The sequence below is a fragment of the Squalius cephalus genome (genome assembly GCF_949319135.1).
Source record: "Squalius cephalus genome assembly, chromosome: 19".
NCBI lineage: Eukaryota > Metazoa > Chordata > Actinopteri > Cypriniformes > Leuciscidae > Squalius > Squalius cephalus.
Window position 1 is genome coordinate 16,797,976 of NC_137140.1, and position 25,863 is coordinate 16,823,838.

The 25,863-nt window shown below is 39.3% G+C and overlaps 1 protein-coding gene across 2 annotated transcripts in view; it reads left to right on the forward strand.

Annotated features, from left to right (window-relative positions):
- The first annotated feature begins 4,773 nt into the window (after positions 1-4,773).
- plcd3b (phospholipase C, delta 3b) overlaps positions 4,774-25,863 on the forward strand; it is a 104,907-nt gene continuing 83,817 nt past the window's right edge. The window contains exons 1-3 of one of the 2 annotated variants that reach the window (XM_079852052.1): positions 4,774-4,993; positions 5,486-5,585; positions 17,849-18,016. In XM_079852052.1, coding sequence (XP_079708178.1) covers positions 4,991-4,993; positions 5,486-5,585; positions 17,849-18,016 — 271 coding nt within the window. In that variant the 5' untranslated portion in view covers positions 4,774-4,990. Of the gene's footprint in view, positions 5,054-5,485; positions 5,586-17,848; positions 18,017-25,863 lie in introns of both variants that reach the window. The other variant, XM_079852053.1, reaches the window with a different exon arrangement.

The window sequence follows — 25,863 nt, forward strand, 5'->3', positions numbered from 1 at the left end:
ACGCACACCGCGACTGTTAACAAAACATTTTACATTTCATTCATTCTTATATATCCAAATATAATTTTATTTACTATTCCCATCTTTTTTTCCACAATACATTTACAATGTGTTTACCAAATTGAGGAGTGAAGCAGGGCGTCGTCGTAGATCAACCAAACGCAGGTCGTTTGTGAGGCGGCTGGTTCTGACGTTCATGTGCAAATGTGTGTAACGAAAGCTAGCGCTAACGTTACTTATTTTCTGAGTTAAAATATTTAAAGTTTATAGTGTAACTATTGTTTAACGTATTTTATACTTAATCTTATACTTATGTATAATACTTAAAAATACCCCGATGAAAATGAACCATGCTTTTACTATAGTAAAAGTGTAGTAACCATGTTTCTTTGGTTGGACTGATAAAGTTAACATATGTACAGCCACAGTATTACTACAAATAAGTCAGACAGAAACATCAAAAGAAATACATAAAAAAAGACACTTGCATGACACTGTACTAGAGCCTTTTTATTTATTGTTTTGTAGCCTGCACTGAGGCGCTCAGTATCTTCATCGGACCCTACAAGATAAACACGGTACTTTTTTGGCACAACATAAACCCATTAATATTACGAGACAATAAAATATAACTTTAATTAGGGTTAAACATTTGAATTCTTACACTTAAAAACTGAGGGCGCATCTCCGTTGCTGCATCCGACTGCCAGGTTTACATCACCATCATCACCGCAAAGCTCCTCCCTCCCGCACGCAATGGGTTGTGGGCAATATTAGCCGTTAGAGTGTGCATTGATCTGCACTTCGAATTCTAACCGGAAATAGTAGACCATCCGGGTATCTTTGGAACACTCATTTCAACATGCTACGATTTGGGACGTACTAATTCTAGTTTCGCATACTATTTAGGACGGATAGTATGCGAATTGGGACTCAGCACGAGTAACCAAATTATTCACCACACCGGAAGTAAAAATTCAATACAATTTCTCCATTGACAGTTGGGGTATAAGCCATAAAAACGTAACCATACATGGTAGACTTAAAACCAGCTACGGCAGTACTGAGTGATTGTATATGCTCATATAACCGCCAAAAGTTCATGGGGCACTAACCTTGTTTTGAGATAAATGCCTTTTATTCGTGATGTCTTGGAGAAGTACTTCATTACCCACAATCCTAAACAATCCCACAGTGATGCATCTGATTGGTGGAGCTCGTGTAAACCCCGCGAAAATCGTGAAGACTCAAGATAAATAGAAAAAAGAAAAAAAAAACTGTTTTTTTTGCACGGTATCACTGATGTGACATTTGAACCGAGGAGTCTTCATGTATGGTATGAGTCATATCAAGCATTTTATGATGCCACTGTCAAAACAATATTTAGCTTGCCACAGAGAGCTCTTCATGCATTTACTGAACATTTGTGTAATAATTCATGGCAAGTTAATAAACTGAATATGATGCACTTTCTGGTTTGCTGACCTTCACTTTTTATTAAGAATTAAGAAATTCTGTTATACTGTTATTAAGAAAATACATTTAATGTTATTAAAATTAAGGATGAACTATAACTTCATGAATAAAATGAGCATGGACCACAAGTGGGAAATTGTTGAGGCATTTGTCAGCAACCTGCCGCTGAAACTGATGAGCAGAACGCCGCGCGGACTGCCAGATCTGCACCCGTGAGCCGCGGACCGCCAACCATGCTTTCCAGTCTATTTACACAATTACTACTGAAAGAACTGCTATAAACGGCACAAGAAAAAGTTCGCGTGGCTGTCGTCAGATTTTAAAGTCGCTCTAAAGGCTCTTTCGCGGTTGTGGCTTCAGTCGACTTCAGTGAGGCGCGGTGGTTTATGGGATGAGTAGTTCCTTCGCTCGGAAATAAAAATATGTACACAGTCTTGTACCTTTGACTTTTTTTGGATTTTCTCACCGTTTTTTCACTCGAAATGATATGTTGTATGCCTATGAGTTCAGCCGTAGCTGGTTATCCTCAGACATGCTCTAAAACTCTTTAGATACGGATTTTCGAAAACGTCAATGGGAGAAATGAATGGGAAATTTACTTCCGGTGTGGTATAGTATTCAGTATTTTTTCTGTTTGTTAAATGCTTAGTTAGGGTTGGGATCTCTGCAAAGGAATACCTTCTCACAACATAGCAACACTTTATAATTAACTTAATGAATTACTAGCGTAATGATAGCAGCTGACATAGTTGCACATCATCCTCTTCAGTGGACCCATCCTGGTACATCATCCTATATATTTCAACCAAGTGGCAAGCCGTTGTGTTTTGATTTTTTTCCCCCCTCCAAACCAAGATGGCAAATGGTCAGTCAGAAATTGCAAGTTGCTCCGGAATATCCACCCATTCCTTCTATCCTAGGAGACTCTTGTAGGTAAAAAAAATATTGCAGCATCAAGCAATATCTAATGAGTCCTATCACAGTTGGGTCAATACGTAAACGTGCCATTTTGTGTCCCTTAGTGAAAAAAAAGCTCTGTAAATCTTAATAAACCATAAAACAAATAAAATATTTTATAATTTAGTTTCCGTAATATGTCTAATAATATAAGAATAAATTATTTTCTGTTTCTTTTGTTTTTATAGGATTTTAATCAAATTTTTTGTGCAAAGCATCTTGCAGAAATGTTGCAAATGGCATGTCCCTCGGTATGATTTTTCTACTTCTGCTTGCATCATCTGCCTTTCATGAAGTTGATGGTAGAAGACAAGTGTTCTCTTCTTTTCTTTGAGTTTATGTAATATCTGAAAGACAAAGACACGCTCATTGTGTCAGCCCTGTTACCAGAAAAGCATATGTTAAAAAGTTATTTGTACATATTTAAAAAGGGATCTCCATATCTCAGCTCTGGAAGGCTCTAGAGTCTCCAATCTTGCACTCCTGTCTGCGCCTCAGCACCCTCTATCCGAATCCAAAGTTTCAAGAAGATCCGAGAAACTTTATTTTTCGAACCAAAAAAACTATAAGGCTAAACTAACCCCTGTCGTTTTTTTTGGGTCGAAAAATAAAGTTTATCTGATCTTCTTGAACCTCTGGATTCGGATAGAGGGTGCTGAGGCACAGACAGGAGTGCAAGATTGGAGGCTCTAGAGCCTTCCAGAGCTGAGATATGGAGATTCCACTAAGCATTTGTTACACTGCAAAATAGTGGTTTCGCGGACAGTGGACAGTGTGCTTAGTACAGTGGGGGTGGTTTAATTAACGAGAATTGATATCACACATGACGGGAGAACAAAAACACATAAATGTCCCAGATCCAATCAGAGGATGCAAAATAATGGTTTCATGGACACTGCATTTTAATGAAAATCAAGCACTAAAATGACTTGAAAATGAGTGTGATGTGTTCAGTCGAGTGTGCTTAGTACAGTAGGGGTGGTTTAATTAACGAGAATGAAACTTTTAAACACCAAACTTTTCCGCCCGCTCCAGGGGGCCGTGGCGAGATGGAAAATGGCGCCCCCTAGTCGATCGGCCCTTTCTAAGTGGTGTCCATGAAACCACTGTGGCAAACGCATTCATTTAATGGGTAGGTGGGAGTTTTATACAAAAGTCCCAGGGGCTCCAAATTTGGCACGGTGACCCCTGGGCCTGCCCCGATCGACATACCAAAAGCGCAGGTCTACAGAGCAAAGGCAAAAATATTCCCTAACCCTAACCCTAAAACTAGCATTTTCAGCCTCTAACATTAATTGGTGAGTTGGAGTTTTATAGAAAGGTCCCAGGGGCCCCAAATTCGGCACGGTGACCCCAGGGCCCGCCCCGAGTGACATACCAAAAGCACAGGGCTCTAGAGCAAAGGTGAAAAATTTCAGCCGCTATTTTTGGGGATGCGAAAGTGGACTGACTTTTGGTGGCAGCGATATCTCTGGAACATTTCTCATTTGCAAATGCCTTTGCATTTATTTAAAATGGAAAAATGTATTTATTTATTTAAAACCTTTTCAAAAAGTAATTAATATGTCAGTAACAGGGTTGACCAAACACAAACATTTACATTGGTTATATGAAAAAATAAATAAAAATAAGATGGCACGACACATTTTCCTGAGAGGTAAGGAGGTAAGGATCTACTTCATCCAAAAAGGTGCTTACAGGGATGATTAATCAGATTTATCTCCCAATCTAAAATCAAAACTTGGAAAATGTAACTGGGTCATTATACGAAAACGTGCCATTTCCCACTTTTAATGTTTGATTTTCAAAGTACTGTACTCTTTAAAGGGATAGTTCACCCAAAAATGAAAATTCTGTCATCTCTGAATACTATACCACACCGGCACCGAAGCGCTCTCGGGCTGTGGGCGGGACTGTGATGCTCTATGTCAGCAGGAGATGTCCGCGGATTTACAGCACACAGGAGCCTTGCTAAATTCGCCAAAAAATAAATAAATAAATATATATATATATATATATATATATATATATATATATATATATATATATATATATAAATATATATATATATATATATATATATAGAGAGAGAGAGAGAGAGAGAGAGAGAGAGAGAGAAAATACAATGGATTTGACAAAAATCCGATTTAAAATTAACGTGTGAAATTAAGATATTTATTGAGTGTATTTGACAATTAATTACATGTTTATGTGAACTAAATGTAAGAATGTTTATAGCAAACAGAAAAAAAAATTGTGTATAGTTTTGTGAAAAAAATATCTGTAAGCGTTTACATTTAAATAAAATATCTAATGTACACCAATCATGTAAAAGAAGAAGAAGAAGAAGAAGAAGAAGAAGAAGAAGAAGAAGAAGAAGAAGAAGAAAAAAAACACTACAAACGTTAAACTTGTATCGTACCTTACGCTTGAAATAGCAATTCAGCTTTGATTGATTCAGTTGGTTGTTTTTAAATGTTTTTAAATGTGACATCGCTAGAGGGAGACATTTTATTAATCCGGATCTCAGCACAGGATCGTCTGCTCAAAGCTGTCTATGGTAAGAAGTCATCATGTAGCCTAGTCCAGCCATCATAAACCCGTTTGCTGTATATTTTCGGTGGGTTTGATTTTTGCGCTTTAATTTGAAGATACAGTCGCTGTATTTTTCCATGTCTGTGTCTAATCTCATTTGAAAGAGTTGCGATTCTAAATCGCCATTCATTAAGATAATACATTTGAGGTTACCGTTTTAGAGCATAGATTGGACACTATCATCTTTATCGGACACCTAAATATGTGGTTTATGTGCTTTAAGGGGTAACAGTTTCTGTCTTTATATTTATGTAGGTTAGAATTTGTGTATCGTAGACTTGTAAAATAACAACCGGAGCCAATGAAATGTAATGTCATAGCTACGGCACAGCAGCTTTTTAACATTCATGAGCTCATCACACAGGGGCAGTGTCTACACTGTTTAGTTAGAGCTATATCATTTCTGAACACTAACTAGACACCCATCGTTTATTTATCCACATCATAAACCCTCTAGCTTAAGACGCAAGAGGACCTATACTGCGTCATGTTGAGAAAGGAGAAGAATGGAGCGGGGACGTCCCAACTTAAACCAGACGATCCCCTGAAAAAAATGGGTAAGTCATTACATTATTAGGCTATTATTATTATTATTATGATTATTATTACTAGTGCAGTGCCCGTGCAATATCAGTTTTTGTTTGTGTTTTTAATAATTATTGGTTTGGTGTGTTTGAGTGCTCATTGTTACAATTACACAGCAAAAGTTCAGTGACATTTGTATTTGTGTATGGTAGAAAGCAAATACTGATACTGACATAATGACATACAATAAATATGGAAAATTGAACTACATGGTTGCAAAACAATTTATAATGTTGATATTAGGACATGTATTTGGGTATCTGTGTACAGGTATCAGGAGTTTAGATTAGATTAGATTAGATTTACGTAGTTTCAATTTGTGTCATTGTGCAGATTACAATTATAGAGAATGAAAGGCAGTTAGCGTCTAACCAGAAGTGCAAAAATGCAGAAAAGTGCAATGTGCACAGTATAGACAGGTAGTGCAGTATAAACAGTATATGACATAGTGCAGTGTAGACAGTAGTATACAGTTGATGAAGTGGTGTGGTGTACAGTAAGGATATGGGGATTTGCCGTCACGATCAGTAAGAGGAGAGTTAACCTTGTTTAAGCCTGCATAGCCTACATGAGCTGTCCTGTTGAATAGGCAGGGCAACTATTGAACATAGCATATTCAACATCATATAGTTACAGGCTAACTTCAGCGCGCATGACACAGTAATAACTTAGTATTGAGACCAGGCTATGCTTGAGCAAACAGTATGTGAATAGGCTACTACAAATGATGGCCGTGAAAGAGACTGTGAACACACTGAATAGGCAGAGGTGGGTAGAGTATCCAAAAACTGTACTCAAGTAAAAGTACAAGTACTTATAGAAATATTTACTCAAAGTAAAAGTAATAATCTTAATAGTTAGCCTACTTGAGTAAGAGTAAAAAGTATCCAATGAAAAAACTACTAAAGTTGCTAGTTACTAGTTACTTCGGATCATAGGCCTATGATATTATTTAGATATATTAAATTTAAATGACTATTAATATCATAATTAGATAGGCTATCTTTGCAACAAAAACAGAAGAGACAAACATTATTTCTGCCATCTGTAGCCCGAAAATCATTTCCTGTCCTTTGGTTTGTATAATAGTAACTTAACTACATTTGGATTATTAGACAATGTCGAAATAAAGTGATGAAAATGTAAAATGTATAAATTAATATTTCCAAAAAACAGGTAATGTTATACTTTGTAGTAGTGCTATCGTGGCGTAATAATCTGTTTGGTAAGATGTATTCCCTTAATGAAATGAAATCGAATGTATCGTCCAATCATTCATTCACAGACAGCATACGGAGATGCTCAACTAATAAAGATCCTCATCGCTGGCAAAAATATGATGCATTTGCAGATTTACTTTCACTTGACTGTACTGTAGGTCCATGGCTACTTCATCTAACGCTCTTGATGTTCTTTTTTTTGTAAATTTGGAGTGCTGTCAATACAGAGAACAACGACAAAAATCGGTGTTGCCTACACCGTGTTATCCTCTTTTTAAAATTTGAAAGGGCCGATCGACTAGGGGGCGCCATTTTCCATCTCGCCACGGCCCCCTATAGCCAGCGCACATACCTGTATTTTCTTCCTGTTTTCGGTCGAAGTCTATATTAATCGATTGTCGAGTTCACGCGCGTGATAAACCTATGCGTGTGAACCATAGACTGTAAAGGTGTGAACTCGACAATCGATTACTACGGACTTCGACCGAAAACAGGATGTAAATACAGGTATGTGCGCTGGCTTAAATAACATCATTTTTATTAATATCTTTCACATCTACTGCAGTCAGATTCACCCGTGATCACTCTGAAGGAATCACTCACATTAGCTGTGCACTTGTAATGACACATCAAGGATGTTAAGAGGCATAAAGCTGGTTTAAAACTTGCCCCATTTAAGTCAACAGGGTGCAAATTTTAAAAAGAGGATAACACGGTGTAGGCAGGGGCGTAGCAACCGGGGGGGGGGGGGGGGGGGGACACACGTCCCCCTCACTTTTAGAAACAGGTGATTCTGTCCCCCGCATTTTTTTTTTTTTTTTGACCCACTATTTCCGCCCGTGTTCTCTGATTTGTTACTTAGACTTGAGTGAACTAACATTCAGCCAATCACAGCGCGAATCATCTCTTGGGCGTGTCTGCCATGAGCTTCAAATCTCTTGTTGCTTGCTCTTGCGAATTTTCGTTCGTTGTTTAGCTTTGCTGTTTGGCCGTCTGGGGTAAAATGAACCCCAGAAAAAAGCAGAGGACATTATATCCTTTTATATCCATTATATCCTTTATGTCGCGATGACATGAATCACGCGTAAAGTTTCCTTGTTGATTTAACCAACTGTAACGCAGTAAGACCGTCTATGAGTAAAACGTGTAAGACAACAGAACCCGTATGGACCTCGTCACGTCGCGCCTGATTGTGCCGAGTGTGTGTTAAATCAAATGCTCTCCTACTTGTCGCTATGGATAAAAGCATCTGCTAAATGAGACATAACAGATTATTCCCATCAGGTAACTTACGCAATGTAAGACGTTGATATTTGGTTAAATTTCGGTTGCGACGTCGGGTGACCAAAATAATATTAAAACTTTGTAAATACATTGATTTAGGTTTTATTGATAGCCTATATTTAAATAAAATGTCTGTTGTATAAAATTAGGGGGAAAATGCCCTTTATAAAGGTACAAAAAATGAGTGTTTTCAAACAGTGATGTAATGAAACATTGACAATTTAAGTTTGAAGGGAGTAAAGCTTCTGTTTATGCTATTAAGGAAATGTAATTTTGCCAAAAGAAGAACTTTTATTTTAAATAAATGTTCATTTTAAATCAGCCTACTTCAGTGTGATATGTTACCATATTATCATGCTTAACACTAAGAATTTGAATAATTGTAATGTGATGATCAGATGCAGATATCTAAATCAAAGAATATGGGTGGTTGGCGGGTGGATTATTTATTTTTAACAGTGGATTCGGGTGACTAAAAGTGAACCAGATTAATGAATTTATCTTTAAAATGTACAAAATTTTCTTACGGGGGTGCATGCCCCCGGACCCCCCTAGAGGTACCAAGCTACACCCACAAAAATAATGTGGGAAACACATTAGGGTATATGATGATCTACAAATAAAATACACATTTTCATTAGGCTATTAGGATTTTACCACCTCTGCCTCATTTTGAGCCAGGAAAAACCCTGTTATGAACATCACCTTTGGGTCACATCCTATGGTCACATACAGCTTTCGTCCCCCCCCACTTTTAGAATGGCTGCTACGCCCCTGGGTGTAGGCAACACCGATTTTTGTCATTGTTCTCTGTATTGACAGCACTCCAAATTTACAAAAGAAATGAGCTCAATGTTAAAATTGACCGGAGTTCTCCTTTAAGTCTTCCTGTTACGACTCTGATTCGAGTGTGAATTGAAAGCGCTTCAGACGATTCAGTGTGTATGGGAAGCCGTTCAGGAAATAATTCATATGTAGTGTGTGAATATGGATTGGTTTACTGGTTGAACGTATGGTTTAATGACAAACGCATTGGTTTATAATACATTGGTATAACCAGACATATACTGGTTTAGATACATCGGTCTGATCAAGTGTACATGGGTTTGCTCATTTATACACTGGTTTGTTCAAGTAAACATTGGGCTCCTCAAATATGCATTGGTTTCCTCAACTATATATTGGTTTGTATATATTGGTTTCCTCAACTATATATTGGTTTAGATACATCGGTTTCCTCAACTATATATTGGTTTTTATATATTGGTTTCCTCAACTATATATTGGTTTCTTCAGTTATACATTGGTTTCCTCAACTATACATTGGTTTCTTCAACTATATTTTCCTCAACTATATATTGGTTTCCTCAACTATATATTGGTTTAGATACATTGGTTTCCTCAACTATATATTGGTTTCCTCAACTCTATATTGGTTTAGATACATTGGTTTCCTCAACTATATATTGGTTTCCTCAACTATATATTGGTTTAGATACATTGGTTTCCTCAACTATATATTGGTTTCCTCAACTATATATTGGTTTAGATACATTGGTTTCCTCAACTATATATTGGTTTCCTCAACTATACATTGGTTTCCTCAACTATATATTGGTTTAGATACATCGGTTTCCTCAACTATATATTGGTTTCCTCAACTATATATTGGTTTCCTCAACTATATATTGGTTAAGATACATTGGTTTCCTCAACTATATTTTGGTTTCCTCAACTATATATTGGTTTCTTCAGTTATACATTGGTTTCCTCAACTATATATTGGTTTCCTCAACTATATATTGGTTTCCTCAACTATATATTGGTTTAGATACATTGGTTTCCTCAACTATATATTGGTTTCCTCAACCATATATTGGTTTCCTCAACTATATATTGGTTTAGATACATCGGTTTCCCCAACTATATATTGGTTTAGATACATTGGTTTCCTCAACTATATATTGGTTTGTATACATTGGTTTCCTCAACTATATATTGGTTTCTTCAGTTATACATTGGTTTCCTCAACTATATATTGGTTTCTTCAGTTACACATCGGTTTCCTCAACTATACAGTATATTGGTTTGTATACATTGGTTTCCTCAAGTATATATTGGTTTGTATATATTGGTTTCCTCAACTATTTATTGGTTTGTATATATCGGTTTCCTCAACTAGATATTGGTTTAGATACATCGGTTTCCCCAACTATATACATGTATTGGTTTAGATACATCGGTTTCCTCAATTATCTATTGGTTTAGATACATTGGTTTCCTCAACTATATATTGGTTTGTATACAGTTATCACAACTGTTTTCTACATGTCAAAATATTATTTTATTACTTTAAACAAGAGGTATAACTAAAAGAGTGTATAGAATGCACATCATTTGCTTAAGTATTTAAATTAATATACACTCCTTAACATACTGATTCATCCAAAGTGTATTTCCTAGAGTGATTTCTTTGTTACTCATGTGAAATTGTCAGGGTATTGTCGGGAGTTAGTCGTACACAGTAATAAATTAACAACACAGACACAAAGAAGAAGTAGGAGTTTAATAAAAACATTTTTGATCAGGCCTGTTCATTTTGGCTATAATTATAGCATTTGTATATTCTGATAGTTTCTTTTTTAAGGTATGCATAAAGTGTGCTGGTTTTATGCATTCATGACCAAAATATATATATATATATAATTGAATTATATATGTTAAAAATACTTTTATGACTATTTGAGATGTTTCTTCCTATAAGCATTGGAGGAAGATTGCACAACTGGATAATTTGAGCTAACAATTATAGTGGATACGGCAAAATACAATATATCCAAAATATAAGTAATCGCATAGACAATTGAGGAAATTATAATAAATTCTGTTTTTAAGCAATTGAGGAAATTATGATAAATTATATATTTTAAGCAAATACAAGCTAATAGGATGAACACATACTGAGAATTGAGGAATATAAAGGAGAGGTCATATGTCATACAAGGCCTGCAGGAAACAGTACACGAAGAAGTGGGCTAAGGGTTGTTTTTGCGTATCAGTATTATAAAAAGCAGCATTATGCCAAAGGGAAATGTCAAATTGTACGGCCAGGTACTTTATTTAGATCCCTTGGAAGTATGGATAAACTCTAGGTAACTTTTGTGATGCATGTTCAAGAGCAATTAGATACATTAAAAAAAATTATATATATATATATATATATATATATATATATATATATATATATATATATATATATATATATAAGATGTTTGGCTTATCCAGGGCCAGGTCGCGGGGCAGGAGTCTAAGCAGAGATGCCCAGACTTCCCTCTCCCTAGACACTTCCTCCGGGAAGGTGTCCAGGAGGCATCTGGAACAGATGCCCGAGACACCTCAGCTGGCCCCCTTCTCGATGTGGAGGAGCAGTGGCTCTACTCTGAGTTCCTCCCGAGTGACCGAGCTTCTCACCCTCTCTCTAAGGGATCGCCCAGCCACCCTACGGAGAAAGCTAATTTCGGCCGCCTGTATCCGGGATCTTGTCCTTTAGGTCATGACCCACAGCTCATGACCATAGGTGAGAGTAGGAATGTAGACTGACCGGTAAATCGAGAGCTTCGCCTTGCAGCTCAGCTCCTTCTTCACCACGACAGACCGGTACATAGACAGCATTACTGCAGAAGCTGCACCGATCCGTCTGTCAATCTCCCGTTCCATCCTTCCCTCACTCGTGAACAAGACCTCAAGATACTTGAACTCCTCCACTTGAGGCAGGAACTCTCCACCAACCTGAAATGAGCAAGCCACCCTTTTCCGACTGAGAATCATGGCCTTGGTTTGGAGGTGCTGATTCTCATCCCAGCCGCTTCACACTCGGCTGCAATCCATCCCAGTGCATGCTGAAAGTCCTGGTCTGATGGGGCCAACACAACAACATCATCCTCAAAAAGCAGAGACAAAATCGTGTGGTCCCCAAACCTGACACCCTCCGGCCCCTGGCTGTGCCTAGAAATTCTGTCCATAAAAATTATGAACAGAACCGGTGACAAAGGGCAGCCCTGCCAGAGTACAACATGCACTGGGAACAAGTCTGACTTAACTGCCGGCAATTCGAACCAAGTTCCTGCTCCGGTCGTAAAGGGACCGGTCAGCCCTTAGCAATGGGCCCCAGACCCCATACTCCCAGAGCACCCCATACTCCACCTCCGAGCCCTCGGCCTCTGCTTCCTCAATGGAAGATGTGTCGGTGGGATTGAGGAGATCCTCGAAGTCCACTTGGCCTGCCGGTACCCGTCAGCTGCCTCAGGAGTCCCACAAGCCAGCCAGGCCCGATAGGACTCCTTCTTCAGCTTGACGGCATCCCTTACTTCTGGTGTCCACCACCGGATTCAGGGATTGCCGCCTCGACAGGCACTGGAGACCTTATGGCCACAGCTCAGAGCGGCCGTGTCGACAGTGGAGGTAGAGAACATGGTCGACTCGGACTCAAAATCTCCAGACTCCCTCGGGATCCGGTCGAAGCTCCGCCGGAGGTGGGAGTTGAAGATTTCTCTGACGGGGGACTCTGCCAAACGTTCCCAGCAGACCCTCACAGTTCATTTGGGTCTGCCGAGTCTGTTCAGCTTCCTCCCCCGCCATTGGATCCAACTCACCACCAAGTGGTGATCAGTTGACCGCTCTGCCCCTCTCTTCACCCGAGTGTCCAAGACATATGGCCGGAGGTCAGATGAAACGACCACAAAGTGCACGTGCACTGATGGACACCCTTATGCTTGAATATTGTGTTCATTATGGACAAGCTGTAACTAGCACAGAAGTCAAATAACAGAACACCACTCGGGTTCAGATCCAGGGAGCCGTTCCTCCCAATCACGCCCCTCCAGGTTCACTGTCGCTGCCCACGTGGGCGTTGAAGTCCCCCAGTAGAGCGACGGAGTCACCAGTCGGAGCACTTTCCAGCACCCCTCCCAGAGACTCCAAGAAGGCCGGGTACTCTGCACTGCCGTTCGGCCCGTAGGCGCACACGACAGTGAGAGACCTATCCCCGACCCAAAGGTGCAGGGAAGCGACCCTCTCATGGTCCTTGTTTTTGCTTGTAACATAAAGGGTTTATGAACCACTCTTAGTCTGACCCATTACCTAGGAATAATATAAAGACAATAATTATGTCAGCTACGGATTATGAGTATGGTATGGATCTACAATGAAAAATATTATAGTAGTACAGGCACACGCTAGAATTCACTTTGGCATAATGCTGATTTTTATAATACTGATATGCAAAAACAACCCTTAGCCCACTTCTTCGTGTACTGTTTCCTGCAGGCCTTGTATGACATATGACCTCTCCTCTATATTCCTCAATTCTCAGTATGTGTTCATCCTATTTTCTTGTATTTGCTTAAAAATATAATTTAGCATAATTTCCTAAATTGGTTAAAAATAGAATTTATTATAATTCCTTTAATTGTCTGCTATTACTTATATTTTGGATATACCGTATTTTACCGTATCTGCCATAATTGTCAGCTCAAATTATCCAGTTGTGCAATCTTCCTCCAGTGCTCATAGGAAGAAACATCTCAAATACTCAAGATCCTATAAAGATATTTTTAACAGATATAATTAAATTATCTTTTTTTTTTTTTGCTCATGAATGCATAAAACCAGCACACTTTATGCATACATTAAAAAAGAAATGATCAGAATATACAAATGCTTTAATTATAGCAAAAATGAACAGGCCTGATCATAAATGTTTTTATTAAACTCCTACTTCTTCTTTGTGTCTGTGTTGTTAATTTATTACTGTGTACAACTAACTTCCGACAATACCCTGACAATTTCACATGAGTAACAAAGAAATCACTCTAGGAAATACACTTTGGATGAATCAATATGTTAAGGAGTGTATATTAATTAAAATACTTAAGCAAATGATGTGCACTCTATACACTCTTTTAGTTATACCTCTTGTTTAAAGTAATAAAATAATATTTTAACATGTAGAAAACAGTTGTGATAACCCCATCAACTCACCAGCAAACCAATGTGTCCAAACCAATTTGAGCCAACAATATATAGTTGAAGAAACCGATGTATCTAAACCAATATATAGTTGAGGAAACCAATATATGGTTGAGGAAACCAATGTATAGTTGAGGAAACCATTGTGTAACTGAAGAAACCAATATATAGTTGAGGAAACCGATGTATTTAAACCAATATATAGTTGAGGAAACCAATGTATTTAAACCAATATATAGTTGAGGAAACCAATATATAGTTGAGGAAACCAATGTATTTAAACCAATATATAGTTGAAGAAACCAATATATACAAACCAATATATAGTTGAGGAAACCAATATATAGTTGAGGAAACCAATGTATTTAAACCAATATATAGTTGAGGAAACCAATATATAGTTCAGTAAACCGATGTATTTAAACCAATATATAGTTGAGGAAACCAATGTATAGTTGAGGAAACCAATATATAGTTGAAGAAACCGATGTATCTAAACCAATATATAGTTGAGGAAACCAATATATGGTTGAGGAAACCAATGTATAGTTGAGGAAACCAATATATGGTTGAGGAAACCAATGTATAGTTGAGGAAACCATTGTATAACTGAAGAAACCAATATATAGTTAAGGAAACCAATGTATTTAAACCAATATATAGTTGAGGAAACCAATGTATTTAAACCAATATATAGTTGAGGAAACCAATATATAGTTGAGGAAACCGATGTATTTAAACCAATATATAGTTGAAGAAACCAATATATACAAACCAATATATAGTTGAGGAAACCAATATATAGTTGAGGAAACCAATGTATAGTTGAGGAAACCATTGTATAACTGAAGAAACCAATATATAGTTGAGGAAACCAATGTATTTAAACCAATATATAGTTGAGGAAACCAATGTATTTAAACCAATATATAGTTGAGGAAACCAATGTATTTAAACCAATATATAGTTGAGGAAACCAATATATAGTTGAGGAAACCGATGTATTTAAACCAATATATAGTTGAGGAAACCGATGTATCTAAACCAATATATAGTTGAGGAAACCGATGTATACAAACCAATATATAGTTGAGGAAACCGATGTATACAAACCAATATATAGTTGAGGAAACCAATGTATTTAAACCAATATATAGTTGAGGAAACCAATATATAGTTGAGGAAACCAATGTATAACTGAAGAAACCAATGTATACAAACCAATATATAGTTGAGAAAACCGATGTATCTAAACCAATATATAGTTGAGGAAACCAATATATAGTTGAGGAAACCAATGTATCTAAACCAATATATAGTTGAGGAAACCAATATATAGTTGAGGAAACCAATGTATACAAACCAATATATAGTTGAGAAAACCGATGTATCTAAACCAATATATAGTTGAGGAAACCAATATATAGTTGAGGAAACCAATGTATCTAAACCAATATATAGTTGAGGAAACCAATATATAGTTGAGGAAACCAATGTATCTAAACCAATATATAGTTGAGTAAACCAATATATAGTTGAGGAAACCAATGTATCTAAACCAATATATAGTTGAGTAAACCAATATATAGTTGGGGAAACCAATGCATATTTGAGGAGCCCAATGTATACTTGAATAAACCAGTGTATAAAGAAGCAAACCCATGTACACTTGATCAGACCGATGTATCTAAACCAGTATATGTCTGGTTATACCAATGTATTATAAACCAATGTGTTTGTCATTAAACCATACATTCAACCAGTAAACCAATCCATATTCACACACTACACATGAATTATTTCCTGAACGGCTTCCCATATTGCAGGAAACTGAACAGATCATTCAAACTTATTTGCGAACCGATTTAGACAGATCTGCCAACTTGTTTGATAAAGTCTTTGAACAGAATCGACTCAAAAGAGTGATTTATTTGTGAATTGAGCATCGCTCATGCCCAGAGATACAGCGTGCTTGGTATAAACTACGCATTTAACAACATGTGTTGCATTAAATAAAGTAATGAGAGGAACGTCGCCCAACATAACGAAGTAAAAGTACAGTTTTTTAATTAGAAATGTACTCGATATGTTTAGTTGGTGAATAGCATAGGCTACTATTACACAGTAGCCTAGCGATAACGTTATGCGCACCAGAATAAAATATAATATTCAGAAGTAAACAGTGTAGCTGACTTAAAGATTCAGTTAACATCCACAAATGAATAAGCGCGACGATTCAGGGAGCAGGCTACACAGTGAACTCTGAAAAAAGGCTACTTAAGCTCCGCTACTTTCTTCGACCCTCTCTGTCTCTGGTCCTGCGCTGTAGAGTTCTCAACGGGCCTGAAAATTACAACCCGACCCGACCCGGCCCGTGGCTTTTAAAGCCCGGACCCGATGTAACCCGACACAAAAACATGAATTATCTGCCCGAACCCGGCCCGCGGCCCGACGCCGCGTCGGATTTTTTTTTCTCTCATACACGTATTATCATGACCAGCAGATGGGAATTCAAATCAACCTTTAATGTTCATGCCTTTTAACAATACAAACAACTGAAACAATAAACTTTAAATATATAAATAGGCTGTAGTAGCGACGGTGAATTCACCTGCGGCAAGTTTACTTCTCACCAACTCCATCTTCTCCAGACTAAAGGCGTGCACGCAGCGGCGTCAGGTCTGCCGCCGCCCCTCTCCATGATGCACGTTACACGCAGCAGCAAGACTTTCTTTACGGTGAACAGCAGCGATGATTAATAAATGGGGTTTTTTTGTTGTTGTTGTTTTTTTTTACTGAGCGGAAAAGATTAAGCCCGAGGTCCGACCCGACCCGAGTCATTTGATTATATTTTCGACCCGAACCCGGCCCGAACCCGCGGGTCCCGTCGGGTTTGTCGGGCCGACCCGACCCGTTGAGAACTCTACTGCGCTGTGCCCACTCAGTGTGCAGTGCGAGAGGGGGAGTGGCCAGTGGCTAGAGCGGCAAAAGCCAATGTGTGCTTCTTTTACCGATATATTTAACGATATCTTTTGCATTTCAAAATCCAAACAACGTCAAACTTGGCACTGCACTTACTCGTGCCTGTAGTAAGACACCTGTCAAGTTTGAAATCCATCGGACTTATGATTCGAGAGATATGCGAATAACAGACACAAACACAGACAGACAGAAAGACATTCCTGTAATTTATAGATAGAATATTATTTAGGTTTTATTTATGTATAGCCTATTTGTATACATGTCATTTTACTTAATATCTGTCGCAGTTTATCTGTCAGTCAGATGCGCGTGAAAGTTGTATTTGTTACTATAACAGACCTGCGCGTTCTCTTTCAGAACCATCACTGGCCGGTGAAAAAAACAGAGTAGCCCTATATAAAAGCTTTTTATTTAAAATGAAGATAAGTTAAAGACCCACTCGTCATGTTATAAAATGTCTGGTATAAATAGCCTAAATATTATGAATAATGCAATGAAATTTCAATAACCTGTGAACGAGCCAGAGAAAGAGAACAAACAACAGTTTTTTTCTTTTTGAAATATAACTTATACTATTCAAGAAAATAAACATTCTTTTTGCCTTCACTCACATTAGGTGTTATTAATATTCCACACAGTTTTGTTTAGAACAGCTTTGTTTCATAGGAACCTAAGACTGATTTGAGTGCCACAATCATCAGTCTTATAATACTCTCCTGCAGGGGTCCAGGACGATGATGATGTGAAGACAATGTTGCAGGGCTCCTCAATGATGAAGGTGCGTTCTCCACGCTGGAAGAGGAAGCGCATGCTAAAGCTGTTGAACGATGGAGTCACCATCTGGTGTGAATCCAACAAGGCCACCAACAAAGCCAAAACTCAACAGTCCTGTGAGTTTTCATGCTCAGCATATAGTGTTTATATGTATTGGATTAGAATATAATTTTTTTCATAGAGTGAAAATGTTCAAAATAAGATTTTCATGAAGAAGCAAGTGTGTGTAAATGATGTTCTGTGGTGTGGAAATGTTTGTGCCCCTCCCGGTGAATACACCTCCTAATTATGGCTGCCCAAACAGGCAGGATCCAGGTTTACTGGCCACAGCACTGACAGTCATTACAGGGCTGGCCTATTTGTAGATCATACTGGGGGGTTTCTAAGCTTCACTACACTCTAATTACAGTCTGTGACTCTGTGGGAAGAGTGCAGCCCTTCACTTTATGGTTTGCTCCATATAGTACATGAATTATTATCATTGCCCTGGCAACTATGCACATGTCTTAAATTAGAATTATGGTCTATAATTGCTTTTAGTTGAAAACATCATGTTTTGTGTGATGTGGCTGAGACATGTGCGTGTGCACCCACTTGTACACTAACACTGTGTGTGCCTGTAGGAATGGAAAAAAAAAAGTTATCTCAATTGTTTCTTCTAGACAACATTTGCTTAAATAATTCCACGTACGGGTCAATGACATGGCGTGTCAATTCTGGTGCCCAAAGCATATTCATAATATTAAAAATGTTTACATTTTTAAATGCACTTCAATTAAGTGACTCAACTTCCCCCTCTTTAATTACTCATTTGAGAATTTATTATAAATAATTAATCTTTAAGGAACTATTGAGCTCAAAAGTCCCAAAATGCCATTCTGGGTAACTGTCCCGGCTTAAAATATAAAATATAAAAATACAACAAAAATGTAAAAAATGTAAATAAAAGTATTTAAAATCTACTTGGGCATAATGGTATTGATGTTTTCAAGGATACCTACAAATATAGTGATAATACTAAGCTTATTTAAATTTTCATGACAGAAAGACTTCAGTCTCCAAATTGTGATTTCTCTAATGTCAGTCCTGGATAACATACATCAGTGACCATTTTATACCATAATGCATTTTGGTATGTCATGTGACATAATATTGTATCAAAAAGAAGACCCTGAAGGAGCACCAGAACATGTGCAAAGGTCAGGAAGCGTCTCTTAAAATGTTGATATTTTGACCTTTTCGGTCACTGGTGCACTTTGTAGCAATATCATGTGTCCTTTTGGATAACACTAATAAAACATTTATAATGTTTTTATATTAAATAAAAACTATCTATTTGATCTAAAAGATTACCTTAAGCGATGATAGCTAAGTTGTAGTTTTCCATAGGTGGTTAAGTTAGTGCCTGATTATAAAGAAAAAATATTTGTTTTGTCATTCCTGGATAACAACATGTCATTCTTGGATAACAAAAAAACCTCTGTTAGCCAGGGCATGTCATCCGTTATCCAGAATGACATATGCACAACAATCTGGTTTTTAATTAACATTTGTAAACTTTTAGGCATAGTTATTATAGTTATATTATTAACATTATTTACATAATTGTATGCTTTTTTGCCATATTTTTGCTGTCATTCATCTTGATTTCATATGATTCAATGAGTCACATGGGTCATTATCATTGAATTGAATTTTGTAATGTTAAAGGAGAAGTTCACTTTTAAAATGAAAATTCTGTCATCATATACTCACCCTCATGTTGTTTCAAAGCTGTATGAATTTCTTTCTTCTGCTGAACAGAAAGGAAGATATTTAGAAGAATATCAGTAACCAGACAGTTTTGGGTCCCATTGACTTCCATAGTAGGAAAAAAATATACTATGGAAGTCAATGGGACCCAAAACTGTCTGGTTACTGATATTCTTCTAAATAGCTTCCTTTCTGTTCAGCAGAAGAAAGAAATTCAAACAGGTTTGAAACAACATGAGGGTGAGTATATGATGACAGAATTTTCATTTTAAAAGTGAACTTCTCCTTTAATGGTCAAATCATGAATAATGTAATCATATTTATTAATATATCAACATTTTATTAAAGCTTTAGTATAGCTTCTGATGTTTTAAGGTCAATTCTGTCCTTCCAGATGCCTCTGTCTAATAAAGAGAGGCAGAGACTGTTCAGAGCCAGGATAAACGCAGATGCAGAAGCTAGGGCTGAGTATCTTGGAAAAAAGAGAGCAAGGTATTATAGTGATGACTCAGTGGAATGATAATGTATCAGTAACAAGCAAATTTGAAATATTAATCGAAATAGGTTCACACTCCTATAAACATTCCTATAAACTAAACCCGTAATATGCATGTGCACGGCATCAGCGTTCTCACAGGTTCGCGTTTTTAAAGTTTGTGCAGAGAGAACTTAAGGGTTTTCTGTTAGAACGGTGTTGTGTTAGCGGCCCCTAAGTTAATAACTAATGATCTTTGCGACAGAAGTGAATCAATCAAAACTAACTTTAGCTGGACAATAACTTTATTCTAGAGCTGAAGTAAAGCCAAAACAATCTCTGTTACTGTAAGTTCCTATTATCACTGTAAAGCTGCTTTGAAACAATCTATATTGTTAAAAGCGCTATATAAATGAAGGTGACTTGACTTAACTAATTTTCAATAAGCCTAAGGGCCCTATCTTGCACCCAGCGCAATTGACTTTGTACACCGACGCATGTATCATTCCTATTTCTCACCCGACGCACAGTGGACTTTTCCCTCCACAGACGCACGTTGTTAAATTAGGGAATGAACTTGTGCCCCCTGGGGCGGTTCAGCGAAAAGAGGAGGCGTGTTCCGGCGCAAACGTTCCCTGGTGCTATTTTGCAGTTTCAGAAAACAATTGCGCCACAGACCAGGAAAAACTTAGTCTAAAGTCAGTGGCACGTTATTCAGATGCTATTTTAAGGGTGCATGCTTAGCCATAATGTAGCGTGTGCACAAAGCGCATACACTTTGCTTCTCTCATCTACACAGACGCAGCAGTTCACATTTTTGCAAACCATACATAATTACAAGGAAAAATATTCCACACGAGGGAAATCATTGTTGTGTCCATGAAGATGTGAAAAATAGGCATAGATCTAGCTTAAACATTTACCCAAATTATTATACGCCTGTTTAACCAAAGCTAATTTGGGTGGGTTTCTCCCATCCCCATACAATGTTACTTCTCTGTTTTTTACGGCCCTGACGAGACCGCTCCTGGCGTGCGCCTGGCAAATCCGCCGTTATAAAAGTTATAACTTGCGTTTCGCGTTTGATACTTGCGTTTCAGATCGTTAAAATAGGACCCTAAATGTTTAAGCTGTATAATGTGTTGGACTTTACCCTTGGCCATTGTTTATTAAGCATTATAATTTTACAGATTTACTGTCAATTTTACAGATTTTTAAATCATTAAAAACTTATCAGTGTCTCTTTCTTTGTTTCAAGTTTGAGTTTTGGAAAGAAAAATTATACTGAGGATGGTTTTATGGTAATCCTGAAAAATATTGCAGAATGTCCTTCCGTCTAACAGTATGTAATTCCGGCTAACAATGACACAGGCAATTAATTTAACCCATATTTGTGTGTTAGATTACACAATTCAGTTTTTTTGTTGAGTTAATGATAAAACAAGTCTTATTTACTTTTTTGGAAAACATTTTAAAAAAAAATTCCAGCTTTTATTTTTATTTGGTTCTGAATTTTGAGTTATCAGCAGCCAAAAATGAGCCCATGTCTATATGAAATCCCAAATTGATTATATTAATTGTGATTAAAATGTAGTTTTCCAAACACTAATTGTTTGTTGAGCTCCAATTATGGAGATCAGTACATTTGTATATGCCAATAATGGTAGAAATGTAATTAATTAAAAATTTCATTACGTTACCCACGAATGACATTTTAATGGGGAAAAAGATCTGATTCACCAAAAAAATGGTTAATTACAATCTTGAAATGTGTTCATATCATTGGATTACATACACAACACTCTAATAAGTATAGAAAGTCCTAAAATTAGAATTTTTTGCCAGTTTTTTTTTTTTTTCACATTTTAAATCCTTATCCATCATTCACCCATACACTGTTCAATAGTTTGGGGTTGGTTAGATTTTTTTAATGTTTTTGAAAGAAATCTCTTATGCTCACAAAGGCTGCATTTATTTGATCAAAAATACAGTAAAAACAGTAATATTGTGAAATATTATTACCAATTTCAAAGTAACTGTTTACTATTTAAATATATATTTAAAATGTAATATATTCCTGTGATGGCAAATAATTTACAGGAGTCATTACTCCAACCAAGATATTATCGTATCAAGAAGTCAGAGATTTCAATACAAACTCCAATATTTCTCATCAGATTATTTCAATATCAAATCATCTGAGCTACCCTCATTCATTTTATAGTTTTATACTCTTACTGTATGTCAACTGTTGATTTCTCCTTAAAAATTTTAGGAGCAACATCTCAAAGTTAATATTTGAATAAAACATAAACATCCTCTGAATGATGAATGAGCATCTTCTGAGCAATAAATGTTTGCTAATAAACTACAATTATTTTGTTGTTGTTGTTGCAGGTGCCTTTGTCTAAAAAAAAAAAAAAAAGGAATGTATATCAGCTCTTATTTTAATGTCTGCAGCTTGTGTGCTATTTACTTCTCAGAAAATAGTTCTTAATCAAATTTTAATTCTTTGTTTTGGCACCACAATGCAGAAATAAAAGGAGATGATTTACCAAGCTCTTTCTGTCTGCACCCAGTAATAATTAATATCGTCTCGGTTACGTATGTAACGTCTCGGTTACGTATGTAACCCTCGTTCCCTGAGTAGGGAACGGAGACGTTACGTTGGATGACGACGAATGGGGTTTCGCTTAGAAAGCCTATCACCTTTGAGTATATAAAACGAGCCAATGGCAATGAAATGCCATGGGTCTGCGGAATTTGCATAGCGTATCTCCGCCCCACCCTGGGGGTATAAAAGGAAGTACGCCGGCAACATGCAGATATGTCTTCGCTGAGGAGCCGAGACTGAACTCAGGCGTTCCAGCGGTACAGCGGAAGTGGCAGGGAGACGTAACGTCTCCGTTCCCTACTCAGGGAACGAGGGTTACATACGTAACCAAGACGTTCCTTTTCGTTGTCGGATGACGACGAATGGGGTTCCCAGTGTAATCACGCCACCTCTCGACTGTCTTCCAGTGCCCTGCGTAAGTCTGAGCTCCCTGTCGTGAGACTGGCACGGACGAAGGACTCCTACTTAACACAGGAATACCAAGGTACACTGGGAAGCATACATCTCAGTGGAAATATGCAATCACGCCCAGCCCGAAGGGGGGGACTAGGAATACACATATGACCCCGAGGGGCTGTATGTGGAGAATCACTGGGGTGTCCAGCCGCAGGTGGAATATTTCAACCCCAGGGGTGGCAAGGTGGCTTGCCAAGGGAAAGACACATGCTCAGAGAGGCTTACAGTGGAAATACACATGTGGGGGTCACCCAGAGGGGGAACCATGCACATGGAGGCACCTAGCCAAGCACGAAAGCTGCCAGTGGCATAACTCTGGTGTTGACGTCGTCAGTGCTGGAGGAGACTCAGGGCTTATTAGGCTCACCTGAGGAGAATATCGCACGTATCCCGTCCGTGGAGAGGAATGGCGAGCAAGCGAAGACACCTGAGCAGAATCTAGTACCGGCTAGTTGAAGCGAGTACATGAGAAGAAACTAGCTCCACTCGGAGATTGTAGAATCTCGCGAATGTGTTAGGTATCGCCCAGCCTGCAGCTCTGCAGATGTCTGTTAGCGAGGCGCCATGCGCTAGAGCCCAAGAGGATGCCACACTCCGAGTGGAGTGGGCCGTCACACCAAGGGGGCATGGTCGACCTTGCTGCTGGTAAGCCAAAGCAATGGTGTCCACTATCCAGTGAGACAACCTTAGCTTGGAGAGAGCCTTTTCCTTCAGCTTCCCACCATGACAGACAAAGAGCTGGTCAGAGGTCCTGAAACACTGCGTTCTGTCTACGTAAGCACGGAGTGCGCGTACTGGACAGAGCAGTGCCAAGGCTGGGTCTGCCTCCTCCAAAGGCAGCGCTTGCAGGTTCACCACCTGATCTCGAAAGGGAGTGGTGGGAACCTTGGGCACATATCCAGGCCGGGGTCTCAGGATCACGTGAGAGTTAGCCGGCCCGAATTCCAGGCACGCTTCGTCAACCGAAAATGCCTGCAGGTCCCCTACCCTCTTGATGGAGGCCAATGCAACCAGGAGCGCTGTCTTCATTGACAGGAACTTAAGCTCCACTGATTGCAGAGGCTCAAAGGGAGCACTCTGCAGGGCAATTAGTACCACTGAGAGGTCCCAAGAGGGAACGAGAGGAGGACGAGGAGGATTCAGTCTCCTCGCTCCACTCAGGAACCTGATGATCAGGTCGTGCTTTCCCAGAGACTTACCATCAACTGCGTCGTGATGTGCGGCAATGGCGGCAACATACACTTTCAGGGTGGAGGGAGACAGCCTTCACTCCAACCCTTCTTGCAGGAAGGAAAGCACAACACTGATCGGGCATTTCGTGGGTTCTTGTTGTTTAGAAGAACACCAGTTGACGAAGAGGTTCCACTTCAACGCATAGGCATGTCTCGTGGACGATGCTCTAGCGGAAGTGATGGTAGCCACCACCGCTGGTGGTAGGGTACTCAAACCTGCCTCGTCCCGTCCAGGAGCCACACGTGGAGGTTCCAAAGATCGGGACGAGGGTGCCATAAGGTGCCCCGTCCCTGAGAAAGCAGGTCTTTCCTCAGAGGAATTGGCCAGGGAGGTGCTGTCACGAGGAGTACTAGTTCTGGGAACCAGGTGCGGTTGTGCCAATACGGGGCAACCAAAATTACCTGCTCCTCGTCCTCCCTGATCTTGCGCAAAGTCTGCGCAAGAAGGCTCACTGGGGGAAACGCATACTTGCGGAGGCCCAGCGGCCAGCTGTGCGCCAGTGCATCCGTGCCGAGCGTGCCCTCGGCCAGGGAATAAAACAGGTCGCAGTGGGACGAGTCGTGGGAGGCAAACAGGTCTACCTGTGCGTCCCCGAACTGATCCCAAATCAGCTGAACCTTCTGGGGATGGAGTCTCCATTCTCCAGCGAGAGGCCGAAGCCGAGACAGCTCGTCGGCCGCCTGGTTCAGGTCTCCCGGGATATAAATGGCTCGAAGCGACCTCATATGCTTCTGACTCCATATGAGGAGGTGGCGGGCGAGTTGTGACATACGGCGGGAGCGCAGACCACCTTGACGGTTGATGTACGCTACAGTCGCGGTATTGTCTGATCGGACTAGTACGTGTTGACCCCTGAGCAACGCACGGAAGCGGTGCAGAGCAAGACGTACAGCCAACAACTCGAGGCAATTGACATGCAAGAGGTGCTGGGGTCCTGTCCAGGAGCCCGCGGCAGCATGTCCATTGCACATGGCACCCCAACCCGTGGTGGAGGCATCTGTTGATACAACAACATGCCTGGAAGCTCGTTCTAAGGGCACTCCGGCCCGTAGAAAACTGAGGTTCGACCACGGGGTGAAGGTCTGACGGCAGGTCGGAGTCACTGGAACTCGGAACGTGCCGTGATGCCATGCCCACCTCGGGACTCGATCGCGAAGCCAAAGCTGAAGCAGTCTCATATGAAGCAATCCGAGCGGCGTTACTGCGGCTGCGGATGCCATATGCCCCAGGAGCCTCTGAAATAGTTTCAGTGGAACCGCACTCTTGCCCTCGAACTTGCGAAGACAAGTCAGCAGTGACTGCGCGCGCTCGCTCGTAAGTTGCGCGCACATGGCGACCGAGTCGATCTCCATACCGAGAAAAGAGATCCTCTGCACGGGGCAGAGTTTGCTCTTCTCCCAGTTGACCCGAAGGCCCAGACGAGCTAGGTGCCG